The 17,619-nt window shown below is 35.7% G+C and overlaps 1 protein-coding gene and 1 long non-coding RNA gene across 2 annotated transcripts; one reads left to right on the forward strand and one right to left on the reverse strand.

The window, feature by feature from the left end:
- The first annotated feature begins 120 nt into the window (after positions 1–120).
- Positions 121–4,030, forward strand: LOC127978806 (uncharacterized). Its single transcript, XR_008158655.1, has 4 exons — positions 121–558; positions 1,196–1,261; positions 1,827–1,943; positions 2,725–4,030. It is a non-coding gene; the product is annotated as an uncharacterized LOC127978806 (long non-coding RNA).
- Positions 4,031–4,499: 469 nt separating this feature from the next.
- Positions 4,500–16,846, reverse strand: plekho1a (pleckstrin homology domain containing, family O member 1a). The gene is made up of 6 exons (XM_052583727.1): positions 16,122–16,846; positions 15,109–15,255; positions 9,033–9,173; positions 8,567–8,671; positions 7,337–7,438; positions 4,500–6,136 (listed from the first exon to the last, which is right to left on the reverse strand). Exons 1-6 carry the CDS (start codon positions 16,146–16,148, stop codon positions 5,024–5,026), a joined length of 1,635 nt encoding a protein of 544 aa, XP_052439687.1. The 5' UTR covers positions 16,149–16,846; the 3' UTR covers positions 4,500–5,023.
- Positions 16,847–17,619: the final 773 nt, after the last annotated feature.

Genomic DNA, 17,619 nt, shown 5'->3' on the forward strand with positions numbered 1-17,619 from the left:
TGGACAATCTAATAATAGGCTACTGATGTTATGTATAACTCAAATTCTACAAAATATATAATACTCAGCATCACAATCCAAAAAAAAAAACCTGAGCTGTGAATGCGAGTACGTTGAAGACCGCGAAAATAATGAGCTCTTTGCTGGCTATAAACGATCACAGAACGCGAGCAAACAATTAACGCGAGTCACGATTCATGACCAGAATGATTCACGAACAAATGACTCTTATGAACGGTGTCTTTTTGAATCAAAGCGTAGTTCAAAAAGCAACTTTTGAATCAGTCTTTACACTCTAAAAACGGCTGGGTTATTTTTTAACTCAAAATGCTGGGTTGAGTCTGTTGGGTCATTTTGTTGGGTTATTTAATTTCTTTTTAAACACTTTTGGGTAGTTTCAGTTTACCAGGTGTTGGGTTAAACCTGATGGGTTGCGTCGCTGGGTTGTTTCAGGCCAGCGCTGGGTTATTTAACGCGCCTTGAAGATGTTTAAATCGCTCCCTAACTGTCATTTTGGAAGAACAACGGGGCAAAGCTGCGGCTTTCAACTGTTTTAAGGTAAGTTTATTTAATGTTTTTATTAATAATTACTTTAAATTGGCAGAATTATAACTTTTTTTTGCAGCAACAATACTGTTAAACGTCTACAGGCCAACATTATTTACGTTAAATGATGAACTGTTTACCTCAAACGGCCAACCTACGTTACGTGACTCGCATAATCGTGTTAAGGTATCTGAGACGACAGATTAATACAGTTTTATTAAGTTTCAGACAGTGACGGATGGCTGAAATATGCGAATACCTGTGAAAATAGAGGAAAAAGTAGTTTCTGACACTGAAAAGCGAATTTGATATTTAAGTGAGTCAAATGAGTTCAAAAAGTGAATACGACTTTCTGCTCTAATGTAAACGCCTGCAGTTGTCCATATCGACATGTAAATCATAGAAATTACGTAGAATATAGTCGGACTGCAGGTCTAAAAGAACCGACGACCCAGTTCAAATAAACCGGTTCAGTAATCCTCGAACAAAGTGATTCCCGGAAAATAATCAACGTCTCAGGGCATTTCAAAGTGCGCGCACGCACAGCGATTGACGTAGGCCGCGTTAGTGAAGTGATTTGATGCTTTTGTGGTTTATAAAGTCTTTTTACATACAAATTATAATTCAAAATGTGTTTTTTTCCTGTCAGAAAAGCGCATGGATACATTTGTGAGAGAAAAACTCGTCGAGTGCAGTCTTATTGAGGCGTCTAACGGTACGTTCGTGTTTATTATACATTTTACATAATTGTTTGTCTGTGATAATCAACTAACGTTAACCCTCATGTAACTTAAACGCACATATATTTGTATTTCGTGCTATAGTTAAAGCTGCACCAGAATGTACCTAATTTATGAGCGTAAACATCATATTAATTTTCCAGATCGTGTTTTTGACTTGTCCTTATCACTTTGGTACATCTATAAGTGTTTATATATGGACTGTTTTACCTACGTGACTTGTCATAGAAATGTCTGTGTGCGCATGCAGTGTGATCTCCCTTATCTGTGCCAGTGACGGTGTGTGTTTGATATAGCCAGCATATTAACATAAAACTGTGATTTAAAATGACTGGAACATCCCATTGATTAGACAGTTTGAAAGCACACCTTTCAGCCAATCACTATATCATATTCTGCTTCTGTAGACCAACTCATAGGTGAATTTAACAAATAATCACGATGGGTCAATTTCATGATTAACTTCACACAGTTAATTGAACTGAATCACTGTTATTAAAACAATTTGTATTTTTTCTTTTTTTAAACGTTATTTTAAAGGTTGGAACAAACATGGAATTCTTTAACTGAGCAGAGTCCACAAAACCCCATCCAATTGTCGTGGCGATTTAAAAATGCCAGCAGATCTCTCAGGCATTGATCCTAATCAATGGACAGGTAAGGATATTCTGCACTATTTTCAAAAGGAATTGCAAATTGTATATTTAATTGTATTTTTCCACATGTGGACATATACATTGTGAAATAGTCCAAACTCAATTGAAAAGCATTTGTATTTCAGATGCCTTACACAGAAAGCTGTCAATTTGTGTCAAGCGTGGGACTATACTATGGGGCGTTTTTTATTGGGATATATTCTGTAGTTTTTACCCCAAATCTCTCACTGTATGCACGTCAGCAAACAACATTGCAGTTCTACTCTTATTACCTAGCTGCATCTTACCCTATATTTTATTCCTCCGGTGAAAGGCATTTGGTTAATGGTGAATATTGACCAATAGTACCATGTGGCTCTAACGGTTAGCAGGGGATAGTAGCTGCATTTGGGGTAAAAATTACAGAATTATTTATTGTGTGAGGTGCCAAGAATAGAGGAAGATCCGGGTTGCACTGTCTGTTCTTTATCACACATCTCTCGGAGCGGCAGCTGCCTTTAGTAGTGCCTTAACCTCCATTGTTGAAAGCATTTGGCACAATTGTCTTTGAGTGACATCACCTCCCAAAACAAACACTCTACATAGTATGGTCCCACCTCTGGCAAAAATTGACAGTTTTCAATTTGAGGCATTGGAAATTCAGATGCTAAAGATTCCATTTGAGTTTTGGCAGGTAACGTGCGACACAGTGAAAAAACAGACATGGTAATTCATAAAACCTCATGTACTTGTTCTTATGTTGCATCTATGCTAACATTAGTCTGTTTCTCTCTTATTCCGAGGCCACCCTAGCCACCCGTATCCAGTACGTATCCAGAGCAGATGGTGGATCAGCACCTAAAAAGGACCTCTACATCCCTGAAAGACAGCGGAGACCAGGACAACTAGAGCCCCAGATACAGATCCCCTGTAAAGACCTTGTCTCAGAGGAGCACCAGGACAAGACCACAGGAAACAGATGATTCTTCTGCACAATCTGACTTTGCTGCAGTCTGGAATTGAACTACTGGTTTCATCTGGTCAGAGGAGAACTGGCCCCCCAACTGAGCCTGGTTTCTCCCAAGGTTTTTTTCTCCATTCTGTCACTGATGGAGTTTTGGTTCCTTGTTTTTCTTTAGTTGGGGACAATTAATATCAAGCGATATCATCCACTTGATTGCACAGAGGGACGATACATCACTGAATCAATGACGAATTGACTTTAACTGAAAACTGAGTGTTTACTTTTGTCCCTTTGCATTATTACACACTATTTTCCTATTTAATACTGTAAAGCTGCTATGATGCAGTATTTGATCAATATGACAGGCTTATTACTCATAATACATGGAAAATACAGCTACAAACTGACTTTGTTTCTCCATTTGAAATTTGGCAGTCACTGTGCATTCATAAAAAACTGAAACAGTAATTTTTGTTCAGTGTTTTTGTTCAAGATTTGCAATTGTGTTTGGATTTTGTTACAATTTGTCACATGTGGAAAACACAATTGAAAATATAATTTTGCAATTCCTTTTGAAAATTGTCCTTCCGTTGACAGGCTCTATAGCAGGCTACACTGCTCTCAGGTGTAGATCTTTGCTTCAGAGCTTAAGTGTTTGACAATAGTTCACCCAAAAATGAAAATTGTCAATAATTATTCACCCTGGTCTGAAAGCTCTCGAATATCAACGAAAATATCTTAACTTGTGTTCTGAAGATGAACGAAGGTCTTACGGGTTTGTAACGACATGAAGTTGAATAATAAATGACAGAATTTTCATTTTTGGGTGAACTATATATGTTGAACTACCCTAAGTAGTGCACATCTACCTACGTAGTAGTCTTTATATACTTGATATAAATTTAAGGACATCTTTAAATGATTTTACATTTAAATTTAAAGAATGTTAATTGTCAATGTCATTTCACTGTGTATTTAAATAGCTAAAAATCTCAAAATGTAATAGTTAAACAGCTAGACACAGGTCATTCAGAAATAATTTTCTTATTTATTGCAACTGTATTTCTGTGATTTTTATTTATTTATTTTGCATTTGCTGGAAACAAAAAAAGGGAAAATCCCATGTTGTTTGTCATTGGTACAAATTTTTGAATGTCAGATGGCATTAAAAATATTTTTTAACAGTCTAAATAATCTGTATTCTTCATTATTTATTAATCCATGATTGCTTTGTTAAGCAAAAGTGAAATTATGAGAATAACCCAGCAAGAATAACCCAGAATCATAAAAATGCAAACCCACAAATGGTAAAAATGACTCTATCTTGGGTTTTCTCAATAACCCAGCATGCTGGGTTAAAATGTGTAAACCAGCATGCTGGGTTACTTTAACCCAGCACGTGTTCTGTCCAATATTTACCCAGTGCTGGGTTGCCAATTGGGTTATTTTTAACCCAGCCATTTTTAGAGTGTAGAGCATAGTCAGAAGCAAACTTGACTAAATGCATTGGAATCGAATCAAAAACATTATCGAATAGAAAGCTAGAATTTTCCGTTCCTACCTGTACTGACTGCTCTAGTTAGATACTCAAAGTCTGTTCAATAAAAACTACAGTAACAAGAAAAAACATTTTATTTTTTAAAATGTGATCATCTTTAGTGATTTGGGAGAAAATATACAAATATTCTGAAATGCTTATTATAACTGATCCACTTGATAATAGGGAGTATATAGACTTGCTAAAATGCATTTGTGTCTAGGACCATTGCTAACCTTGACCTGAAACTTTTTTTCCACACAAAGTTTAACATTCCCATCAGTTTTTTTTCACCTGAGCTTTTCTGCAAAGAGAGAACTATAAACCAGTTTAATCATGAGTAGCATTCCACATTACCAACAACAAGAGAAGTACAGCCTTGAAATACAAGTAAAAATACAATTGTTCAAAGTGCAAAGACAAAGAGTTGAGGTGTCAAGAGGAACAACAGTTAATATACAAACAATAGACTTAGAAAAAAAACAGAACACTAGTTTGTGATGTGGGCAAGACAGAAAGTTCCACCTATTGTTCTCCTTCCTTGCATTCAATGTAAAGTTTCACAAGTCTTAGAAAGCACTATGACTGACTAAAAATTTGGTCAGGGGCTTTTTTGCTTGCGATTCTGTGAGGGTGTTGTGGGTGTTCCAGTTTTACTGTGCTCTGCCCGCTGCTGTCTGGCTTGTAGCTCCTTCACCTCAGCCAGAACCTCTCTAGCTTCTCGCCAGGAGGAAATGGCCTCTTGTAAGAGCCGCTCAGCAGCTGCCCTCCTGCTGTCCCAGTCCAAAACTTCACTGAGAGGAGAATCAGCACCCTTCATGCTTTTGAAATGGGGAGAGTTAGAGATCCAAAAAAAAGCAGGGTCTGTTGACTTCATAGGGGGCGAGTTTGAGCCAGTGGACAGAGGCGAGTCTGAACCTTTAATGTGGGTCAGATCAATGCATTTGGTATGGGGTGAACTTGATTCTTTTGAATCGGGTGAGTCGATGCTCTTCGAACGAAGTGCGCTCTTGGAATGAGGGGATTTGGATGACTTAAAACGGGGCGAGTCCTTTGACTTCACATGTGGAGATTCTTTCCCTTTGGAACCTGGTGAATCTCTCACCCTTACTGAGGGTGAGTCTGTGCCTTTGCTGTGGGGTGAGCTATGTGAGCTTGAGCCCTTGGAGTGCGGTGAATCAGAGCCCTTGAGGTGGCGCAGACGAGGGGAATCAATGCCTCTTAAGTAGGAGTAAGATCCCATCCTGCCCCGATGGGGTTCCTGTTCCTGAATTTCTGCTAGGAGCTCTTGAGTCCTCTGCAGCCGCTGGCTGATTAGTTCCTGCAGGTGGCCCGTGGGACTCTGGGCCAGTGTTGCCTGGACCCCATTCTTCTTGTTTGGTTTTCTCTCTCCTCGGGACAGAGCGTCATCCATGGAAGCACATCGGTTACGGCCCTGCGCAAACTTCTTCTCATTTTGAGGTGTGTGAGGCTGGTTTTCATGGCTCCAGGAGAACTCGCTCCTGCGTGGCAAGCTGCTGGTTTTTACTTTGCTGTCTGTAATGGAGGCCGGTGGCCTGGACGCATCAGTGCCAGCACGTCGACGGCCAGGAGCCAGTTTATCCAGGCTGACCTGATGGTCCTTCAACCACCCACCCTGATCATCATCCAGCATACCAGCATCCTCCTCATTCACCAAATCCAGTGTCAGCACTCCATCAGAGGAAGCAGAGCCCTAAAACAAGAAAGCATAAAACACTTTTTTTTTTTCTATTAAAGAGACACTCGCTTTTATTTTCTCACTTTTATTTGTTTTTTAGTGGATAGGCCTTATTTATAACAGATTCATTTTAAAATAGTGTTAAAAAATATTAAACCAAATGTATGCACATGTAGTTTGGGGTGAGTAAGATGTTTTACATGTTTGTTTTTTAAGTCAGCAAGGCTGTATTTATTTGATCAAAAATACAGTAAATAGCAATATTGTTAAATAATATTACAATTTAAAAGAACTGTTCTCTATTTTAATATATTTTAAAATTAAATGTATTCCTGTGATGCTGAAGCTGAATTTTCAGCAGTCATTACTCTAGTCTTTCCATGTCACATGATCCTTTAAAAATCATTGATAATTTAGTGCTCGAGAAACAATACATATTATTATCAGTGTTGAATACAGTTGTGCCTCTTAATGTTTTTGTGGAACGCATGGTGCATTTTTGTCAGGATTCTTTGATGAATAGAAAAAAATCTGACAGAATTAATTTGTAATAGAAATAATTTGTAAAATTATTAAAAAGCCTTTACTTACTTATCTTACTTTATCCTTGCTGAATAAAAGTATTATTTATTTTTAAAACATTTTACCCCAAACCTTTGAACAGTGGAGTACATAAAAATATATTCTTTAATTAATTAAAAGTACAGAGCTGCAATTGTTTGAGATAAAACTTTTCTAAAATAGAAAGTAAGCCTCTCCTGTATGTTTTGATCAGATTAATGCATCCTTGCAGAATAAAGACAATTAATAAAGAAAACTGATTTCTTAAATAAATAAATAAATAAATAAATCTTACTGACCCTAAAACTTTTATGTGGGGTCATTAAAAACATTTTGACAATTTAGATGGAAAACAACAGATAAATTAAATAACAGAATCCCAGTCAAAGAGATACAACTGAAAGATAAATATTCATATCATGTGTAAAACTTAAATGATGAAACATACATTTGAATAGTTAGATTTCAGTAAAGTTTTCTGGACTATCTGTTATGCAGTCTAGTTAAAAATAGCTGCATCTAAGTTTCATCACTACTGTGCCAAACAACCACCTAGTGCCATGAAGTCAGTACATTTTCTCTGGCGCACACCAATATAAACAGACAAACAACAACAGTTCTCTGAATCATAGTCTGAACAAGGATGCCACCCACCACAGCCATGAGATGACCCCGCGTGGGCAAACGGCGCCCAAGTGGGATCTTGGCCCGATCGCGAGTAGGGTGAGCCAGAAGACTCTCCTCCTCAATCGTGACCTGCAGAGGAAAACATAAGAAAACTATATTAACACAATCATTTTCACCAGCCTTATATGGTTTCTAATTTACACAACACAAAAGGCCTATATGACATCAAGTGTTAATTAGTTTCACATTCATCTCAGTTTAATCCAGCAGTTGTTGGTGTGAAAATGAATTAGCAGATTTATATATAGAAGGTGCTATATGCAGATGATGTTAAATTCACAAAAGTGGGTTTCTGCTATATGAAATGCAGTGCTTTTATAAGTGAAAACAAGACATAATTTCCTACATATAAAGTTGTTATCAGTTTCTATTAGAAACAAGAAAGCTCATTTTAATTTTTGTGGCTAGAGCAATAAAGAAAAGAAGTCTCTTATGCTCAAGGGTGCATTTAAAAAAAAAAAGTAATACTGCAAAATATACTAAAACAGTCTTCTATTTTAATACATTTGAAAATGTTATTTATTCCTGTGATGCAAAGCTGAATTCTCTGCAGTTTTTACGCCAGTTTTCAGTGTCAAACGAACCACGAGAATTATACTCTAAAATGCTGATTTGGTGCTCAAGAAACATTTCTAACTATTATCAATGTTAAAAATCAGTTATTTTTTGATAAGAAGAAAGATCAAAACAACAGCATTTTTTTTAAATAGATTTTTTTGTAACAATGTAAAAAGTTTATTTTTTAATGAGAAAATACATTTATTTGACAAAAAAAAATTACTGACCACAAATAACAAATATTTTAATATTATAATATTTCACACAATCAGGTGTATAATAATACTGATGGTTGAACAGTGCTTAGCTGAAATGTTTTTCATGGGAATAAAAAAAAAAGTACATATTTTCCACATTTATTGCTTTTGTAAAAAAAAAAATTAAAAAAAATTACATTTCCAGTCTCCTAAAAGTTCAAAACACTAATGATGACAGGAAGATAGAAAAAATCGAATAGGAAATGGAAGAGGGTTAGCACTAGAATATAAAAGAGAAAGAAATATATACAGAAAGAGACTGACTAATGAGAGGATGGAGTGTGGGAAGAGACTGCAGGAGTGGAAAGCTAAAATATAGGTGGGAAGATGAGCATTAAACAGCAAGGAATAAATAAAGAATATATGAAATGTCTGTACTCACCTCATCCAGCACACGATTCTTAGCTCTGGTAATAGCATTATTTAAAACACTGATCCAAGATTCCTTCTCCTCTGGACTGACGGCCAGAAAGACAAGATTGGGGCTCTAATGGAGGAAAAAAATATAAATTCAAATATAAACTATCAAAGATTTTAAAATAAATGATGGTGTTCTTTTGAATTTCCAAACATGCATTTTTAGGGTCTGTGGAAAAAACAAATACAAAAATATTTTCCTCGATCTTTTCACTAAGGAATCAGTTCCTCATTGCAAAATCTACATATTTTTGAAGTTATTAACTCTTTAAAAATTTCATCAAAAAGTACTTTGATGTTGACTGACACAGATTCTTCTTTTTTTTTTTTACAGTGCAATAAATTAAGAAACCTCAGACCTCAGTAAAAGAGGCACACATTGGATTGTACCCTATTTTTTAAACCATAACATCATAATGTTTTGTTCTTACCTTGTTTCCAGGGTGTTGGCATCGGAGCAGGGTAAATCGACTGTGGTTCTTCTTGCTATGGCTCTTGGCCTTTCGCAGTTCCTCTGAGCGCTCATACTGTGCCAGGTCAAACACTTCATGAGTCTTCCCATCATTCTTCATCTGCACACAGACACAGGCCATCATCAGGACTGAAGCTAGAAACAATTGCTATCATTTTTTGAAAGTATCAGCGGTGCTTTCCCAGGCCAACTGTGCAAACGACAGTGAATCATGGTGGAACATATTGATTTTAGCTCCAAGGACAGCAATAATTAATGTTCAACAGAACACTGCTGTGAGCTCATTAAAGGCTTGATCCATGCTGACAGAACACTAAATCACAATAAACATTTATTTTACATAAAGTAACAAAACATCAGTACTCTTATTTAAAGAGATTGTTCACCCAAAAATGATAATTGAGTCATGGTACTCTCGTGAACACGGGTTGAATACTGATGAGAAATTGTTCAATAAAGTCATTATTTTTGTTTTCTTTGCAAACAAAATGATCTCATAGCTTCATAAATTTAAGGTTGAACCACTGATGTCTCATGGACTATTTTAATGATGTCCTTGCTACGTTTCTGGGCCTTGAACATGGTAGTTCCATTGCCGTCTGCAGAGTCAGAAAGCTTTTGGATTTAAACAAAAATAGGGACGCATAATAAATATTGCCCGTTTTGCGCAGCATGTCAGTGAACAACAGCTGTGTGTAGTAATGCTAAAAATGCTAAATGCTAAAAAATACAGTAAGATCGTGTAATATTATTACAACTGTTTTCTATGTGAATATATTTTAAAATGAAATTTATTAATGGATAGAAATGTTAAACGAACAGCATTTATTTGAAATTGAAATTATAAACATTATAAAAGTTATCATGCTGTCAAGTTTGATGTGTCCTTGCTAAATTAAAGTATTAATTTCTCACAGACCACAACTTTTGAATGTGTATCTCAGTGAAATTATATCACTCAATGTATATTTATTATTTGAAAATTATTAGGTGCGAGTACATAATTTTTCTGACCGTGCTTTCACGATGAAACCTCAAGAACAGCACAAACCTCACACACGTATAACTAAGCCTAGCTCAGAATAAATTCTCTCTTCATGTCAAATAGTACAAAAGGAACAGAACTGTGACTGGTGTTCTTTTTAATCAGAAACCAAGACAGATGTTCCAAATGGATTTCGGTTAGTCCAGCTCCTCCTCTAATTATTCAACCAGTGACCCATCTGTGAAAAAAACTGCCTTTTTAAGACAGATCAGTCCTCATTATAGCTGACCGTGGTGGAAAAATTGTAAATTTCACTGAACCTAAGGGAGTCCCACAGTGGGACTTTAAATCCCAAAGAGACACAATAAGGGTCACAAGGGTTTCTGCTCACATGAACACAAACACTAGAGGTATTAACATGCACTATGTGATGTCACACTGAGCAAAAAAGATAAACATGGACTTTTTGGGCCAAACTTCTGCATGGTTACCAAGCATTCACCATAGCAACAGGAATACGCAACAAAGGAATCTGGTGTCAGTGAGCTTGAGATTAAAGAGCAAAGATCAAAGTGATTCATGATCATAGAGCAGGCACAAGCAAACCAGCTACTTCATAACATCTCTAGTTAATATGACTCTGCAATATCATATTCTGCTTTAAACGTGGTCGTGTTTAGAAAACCTTACAATAAAGAGTGAAATGTAGGTAACATCCTCCCTATGGCACATAAGGCCAAAGGTAATCTGTGTAACCGTATGCCTCCAGATGGCCTCCTGGGGTCACACATTTAAATGTGAGTGAGTGCACACTCTGAGAAAGAGCGTACTAGTGATGCTAATATGGGGCAAAAGACCCCTGGAGGAAAAGAGCCTGGCCTCTCTTTACCACATCAATATTTCACTCCCCCACTGTTGGCACAGCACGTTCCCGGCAGGGGGCCATCCTGATCTCTGGATTAACCACCTCCAAAAATAACCCACTAACCGACCATCTTCATTCTGACGGGGGTAGCTCCATCAACAACTAGATGTAAGGACTAAAACACAGGCATCGTAAAGAGTACTCCTATGAATATTACATTCTCTTGATGCCTTTTCCCTGAAATTCACAAGGATTTCAGAAGAGAGATGGTTTTCGATGCATTGGGAACTGGGATTTTATTAAGCCATACAACCATACAACTGTTTCAGGATGTATGGAGACTACAGTGGAGTAAACATGAAGTGAACACTGACGTTACTTGCCTAGTTTTACTTCTATGACCAGGCAGGAATTAAAGGTGGAAATAGATTTGCAGAATCCCCTCGAATCACGTGTTCAGAGTGATCTGTAATCTGGCTGACTGCATTATTTTGAGGTCAACCAATTTTCCTAAAATAGACATAATTAAAATAAACACCATAGGTAGACCAAAAAGCATTTGCCCTGCCAAATGGATGAGAGCGAGTGTTCAAATATCAAAATGAACACAGCTGATTAGACTGATTCACTGACTCATTTATTTGACATAAATGAAAGATAAAATCTTATATCAATATGTATATGTTTATGTAATAAACCCTTTTAAATTAACAAAAATACCATTCTTATTTGTAGAGATATAATAATGTTCATATTATTTTATATAGGCCTATATAGAGAGCAAATTATAATATACAATAAATATACAAATACACACTCAAACACAAATAACAAGAACAAATGTGAAACCTTATGAAGCCTTACTTAATTAATTAAAAATGTAAATGCTATACATTTTCTGAACTAATGTAATGATAGTATTACTACTAATAATACATTTATTATTCAAACATATTTTTAAAGAATATTTACCAGAAAAAAAAAAATATATATATATATATATATATATCATAATTTATATATTATTTAGCAGAGAAATTTAAATAAAGAATTGTGTTGTAAAGAAATAAAAATAAATAAATAAATAAATATAGTACTACTTTTTTTTATATAAAATCAGTTAATCAGAGATGCTTTTAATTATTATAATTTAATGAAACCATTAAAGTGGAATTCAGAAAATTAATGCATTTGAGAAGAAATGAATTCAATTTTATAGCTTACAATTTTAATTTTTTGTAAAATTTTAATAAATTGCAGTTAAATTTTGTACATTTCAATTAATTGGTGAAAGTAATTATTTCAAATAATTAGACATGCTATTTGATTAATAACATTTAATTCAACCATGAAAACAGTCTAGAAAAATGTAAACAGAATCAAGAAAAATTAAAATAAGATAAAAAACTGAATTTGGAAAGAAATAAAATGGAATTTGGGAACAGCTAAATGGATTTCAAAGGGCTCTACCACAGTACAAAAGAAATCCTTATTATTGAGCATTGCAGTGTCTTGAATATATGATGTTTTGAGCAATACTGACACGTTTACAGATTTCTGTGAATCTACACTGTTTATGGGTAAATCCTCAGTACATGTTTACATATGATCCATTTGCACACAATGCACTCACAGCCATGACTGATCAGCTTGAATACAGTGAATACTAGACTAGAGCATCAATTATTTACACCAGATATATAGAGAGAGCTTGAAAAGAAGCACTTTGAACACAGTTATAGATGCTTAGCTGTCTACATGTATAAACTTCAAATGATTCGCATGGGAGTCAGGAAGGATCGCAGCCTTTACGACTCGTGTTGCATGAGAGATGCGCTTCACTATGCTATATGAGTGAGATCAACTGAAGAGTCCTGTCAAGTGACATCATTCTGGCAAGAACAGGTCTACCTTGGGCACTGAAGGAAAGTCAAGTGCAGCAGTGCATAACGTTATCAGTACTATAGACAGCCATGGCAAACAATACACACAGCCTGAGGACAGACCTGTAGCGCACATACTCAGACTGATGCAACCTGCTGACATTGTGTTCTGATATTATAAAAATAGCCTTGCTTGCCTGACCAGTGAAAGAATTCACAATGCTGGAAATATTCACACAGAATGCTAATTATCTGATCTGAGGCTCCTTTTGCAACTTTAATTTTTGGGAATTCAAGAAGTGTTAACAGTGGAGAATGAGAGATTTAAGAGATTTTCAATTGCTATTAGCATAGAATATATATAAAAAATAAAATTAAAGAAATAATTCACCCAAAAAAGAACATTTAAAATATACTCCAAGAATTTGTTTGTTCATTAGAACAGATTTGGAGAAATCAGACTGACAGCTAAAAAAATCAACACAATAATTCCACACAACTCCAGTCCATCAATTAACATCTTGAAACGAAAACCCTTATGTTTGTAAGAAGCAAATTCATCACTAAGTTCTTAAGCTTTTGTTTTCAGATGGTTGCTTCCGACTATCAATAATATTGTTTTCTCATTTTAATTGGTAGGGAAATGTCCACAGATAAGACATTAATTAAGGGACTGGAATGGTGTGGATTATTTTTGTTTTTATCAGCTGTTTGGACTCTCATTCTGACGGCACCCATTCACTGGGGAGGATTCATTGGTGAGCAAGTGATGTAATGCTACATTTCTCTGTTTCATTGAAAAAACACACTCATCTTCATCTTAAAGTTATATATTTATGTATGTTTGGGGGGAGGGGCTATTCCTCTACTCATTTATCAAATTAATTAGTGATATATTCATACATTAAAACTAGGGCTGTCAAAAATAGCACGTTAACGGCGTTAATTAGTTGTTTGTCGTTAATTACGTAAAAATTTTTAACGCATTTCACGCAAATGAACACCTCCTAAAAACAAGAGTGCCAAGAGTGCAGAGGGCGCATGTTTGTGTTTCTGAGTTCATTCTTTCGAGTTTCTCTATGCATAATTTCATAGATATGTGGCTATATTTAACCACTGGTTCACCTAAAACTCTTACACTATCTGTAGTTAAATGGCATGGTTTGATATAGTGCTCAGGAAAATTTGATTAAGTAAATGTTAAACTTTTGAAATTCAGAAAAAAAAGAACCACATATTGATGAATCAATACATGAAAATTATGTATCTGTGTCCTGTTATTTATACTTTGGTACGCATTTCAGAAAAAAAAAATGGTTAGGATTCAGGTGTATTTGCAAATAGTGATTAATCATGATTAATCCACTGAAAATTCTGATTAATTTGAATAAAAATTTTAATCATTTGACAGCCCTAATTAAAACATTTGAACTTTTATTTTCCCTTAATGCTTTATATTTAAGATCTATATATAACCATAACACTGAACTCTAGGTGCAAACTGCATTGATGTCAGCAGGTCCAGTTTATGTTTGTGTGGTTTGTCTCTGTAAAGTCCATGTTTAAATAATTCACCACTATAAATAGGAAACATTTTTCTTCACTGTGAAACCAATTTGCATTTTGTGTGTGCGAGAGAGGTGCAGCTGAGTCTTGAAAATATTGAATGTAAATAACAATGTCATCCAAAAACAGCAGCAGCTGTGTGAATGAGGGAATGTGCAACTGCCTTCTCAACTCTTAAATCCATTCATGTCACTTTGATGAGAAAAACAAGAGCACCCCTGTACAGTTTTCCATGATGATACTCTGTTACATGATGGCTCTGTGGAACTGAAGAAGGCCTACAGGCTTTGACAGAAACAAGCTGCTACACTTCCATGAAAATTACAACCATCCCTCTACACATGCTTCAAGTGAGCAAATGATTCAATTGTAAAGATTTGTTGCTCCTATAATGAACCGGAAATTGAATTCAACTGAATATCTGTAAGCACCTTCAGGGATCTTTGGTACAGGCACGACACAAGCACAGGTTCACAAGCTGCCTGTTGTTTCAGGATTTAATTTTCAGTGTTTATATAATACCCTTTAGAAAATTATAGCTTGTCAAAGGAATTACTTTGATGTTGCAAAGTATGTCTTTTATATCAAGGGCAGGAGGTTTTGGCAAACATTAATTATTAACATACATACATAATCACTATATAGTAGTTGACACGGTATACTTTTCTAAATTTGACATGTCCTGCATTGTTTTGACCATTTTGATCATGAAATCATTAAAATCTTAATAACTCACCTCTTTTTCAAAGATGTACAGGTGATCTCCTTTAAGCATCACAAAGCGGTTTCGCCATATTTCCCGAAATATTCCTTTGCCGCTGAACCTGCGGATCCAGCCTACTTTGTCTGGCTGGGACGATGGCTGGTTGGCATCCTGAAGACCCTGAGTGTGTCAACAATAACCCGGTTAGTGTGTCGCCTGTCTTACATAACAGCATTCGAGTTCAAACAGATCTCTGTCGCACTGTTCTGTGCAAAGCCTTCATAACATTTATTCACCATGACTGGCATGGTGACTGGCATCTTTTTCACTAGTATTTTGACTAGTAAATCCCAGTTTGTCTCTCTGTCTCTTCAAGTTATCAAGCACTTTTATTAGTTACTAGATCCAGTTTTTCAGTAGCAATTAATCAGATACTAGTGAATATAAAACGTTTCACTAGTAATAGATTTTAATTCAATAAATTGCTGTCATATGGCAAGTACAACTAAGAAATAGACGATTAGTTCCCATGTCTAATTGAAATCAGGGCTATAAGCGGGATACTGAAAGTAAATTTACAAAATATTGGCAAGTCAGTATTGGATTACTACTTACAATGAAAAATACTGGGAACTAAAAATGAACTCTAGTTCGATTAAATAAATAAATAAATTAATATGACCTGATTTAATGCACCCTAAAGTCAAATTTACACTCTACCGTGTTGTTATTTGGTGTGTGTGATGCAAAATGAGTTGGTCAATTAAGGGTGTGGCTAATTGAATATTGTTAAATAAAATAAAGGTTGAGCCAATTACACGAGCGACTACAGCATATAACGAGGAAATGTAACGGATAGCCTACATAGCTATACGCTTTCATTCGGGATTCATAACAAAGGAGTCGTTGTTAAATTAATTTACACATATTTGAAAAACAGAGTATATATTCTTGCGCTGTAGGCTATTACATTCAGTCACTGTTCAATTAAACTATTTAATCATGAGCATTCAAAATCAATATTTTAACATCATAGACTTTCTCACCCTTTTGACCAAATGGCTTTTCTTCATGCTGTTCTCAAAATGTATCTTTCCCGAAGTATATCCCGCGATCTGTCCCGCTTTCTAGAAGAAACGGGTGTTTTTTCTTTTGCTGTGAATTCGCCTCGTGCAGGTGCTATGGATGGGACGAGGTGCTGACTGACTGCCAGTCTCTACACTGACGGTTTGCAAACCGCGGGCACAGGCTCTCCATTGGCTTGGGTGAGTCCCCGAGCTGCTGTGCCTCTCACCAAACGGATTTTCCCGTTTATAGAGCTCGACTGCTCCATCTATTGAACGAGCACAGCTGTCTGTGTGATGTCACGCTGCATATTGAGCTTCAGGGGCTTTCTTTTTGCCCCTCATTAGTCTAAACACAGTGCAAATCAGCGTTAAGCTAAGAATATGGCTATTTTCAGTAATATAATAGCTTGTGTAACCTAAAGAATTCAAGAATATAGACCTTTTTTGATATGTTTTATAATGTGATATCTAGCAGATATAAAGCTACAACTGAATAACTGTGAGTTACTGTGGAGGAGAACTGGGCAAGCTGTCACATACAAAAGTTGTCCATAGTTTGGATATTTAGATGTGTTATCCTGCAAAATGAAATGTCAAAATCATATTTTTGTAATAACTGTTGGATGACAATGGAACACAGTGAAACAACATTGGCATAGTGCGCCAACTATATTTTGCATAAATTGTAGGCAGGGGAAGTAAAAAAAAAACAATTACAATGACTACATTTTTATGGTAGTTCTAAGCGGCCATGCATTATAATTTAAATTTTTGATGTTTTGATGTTTTGATGAAATTAAAGTGCATGTCAACACTTTTTTGATTCAGTAAACCTAAAAAGAAATGTGTGCCAGTTGTGGCAAAAGATAAAAAGGACAATAAATGATAGCACAGATCTGAATAATACAAATAAACATAGTTACGATCAACAAACTTATGTAACTCAAACACATACGGGGGATTTCCTAGGATATTCTCTTCAACAAACTCAGAGAAAACCTGATTACACTGTTCTAAGCTTCTTTGTCATCTACATAAATTGACCACATTAATTCTAAAACGGAACAGGAAATGTTTCCCTTGGGTTGACAAAGCGTTCTACATTTGCCTGGGATAGTTAAAGAGATTTATTTTACCAAAATCTGTAAATAATCTCAAATCTGATTTTTTTTTTTTTTTTTTTTTTTTTTTTTTTCATGGTATTTATGTGCATTTTAGTTCAATACATCAACCGTGATATAATCTGGCTAGAAATCTACCGGGCCTTTTACTGACTCATCATAAGCAACTGTTAACATTTTTTTATCCATACACAGCAAATTGTGTGCTTGATGCAGTAAAGCCATTAAGTCGTTCAGGTCTGCTGGTACTCTGGCTGATGGTGGGGATTAATGGATGTGATTTAGGAGGGAGGAAGGGGACTTATACTAGAGCAAACTGAACATGTACAGTGGGGTGGGGGGTTGAGCTCCGGAGG

The sequence above is a fragment of the Carassius gibelio genome, chromosome B19 (genome assembly GCF_023724105.1).
Source record: "Carassius gibelio isolate Cgi1373 ecotype wild population from Czech Republic chromosome B19, carGib1.2-hapl.c, whole genome shotgun sequence".
NCBI lineage: Eukaryota > Metazoa > Chordata > Actinopteri > Cypriniformes > Cyprinidae > Carassius > Carassius gibelio.

Excerpts from the sequence above, each read along its gene's own strand:
- plekho1a (XM_052583727.1), bottom strand. The coding sequence starts at position 16,148 with ATGAAGAAAAGCCATTTGGTCAAAAGG. Across the intron at positions 9,174-15,108 it reads TGTACATCTTTGAAAAAGAG|ATGAAGAATGATGGGAAGAC; the intron begins GTGAGTTATTAA and ends GTCTGTGTGCAG. Across the intron at positions 8,672-9,032 it reads GCCAACACCCTGGAAACAAG|AGCCCCAATCTTGTCTTTCT; the intron begins GTAAGAACAAAA and ends TTCCTCCATTAG.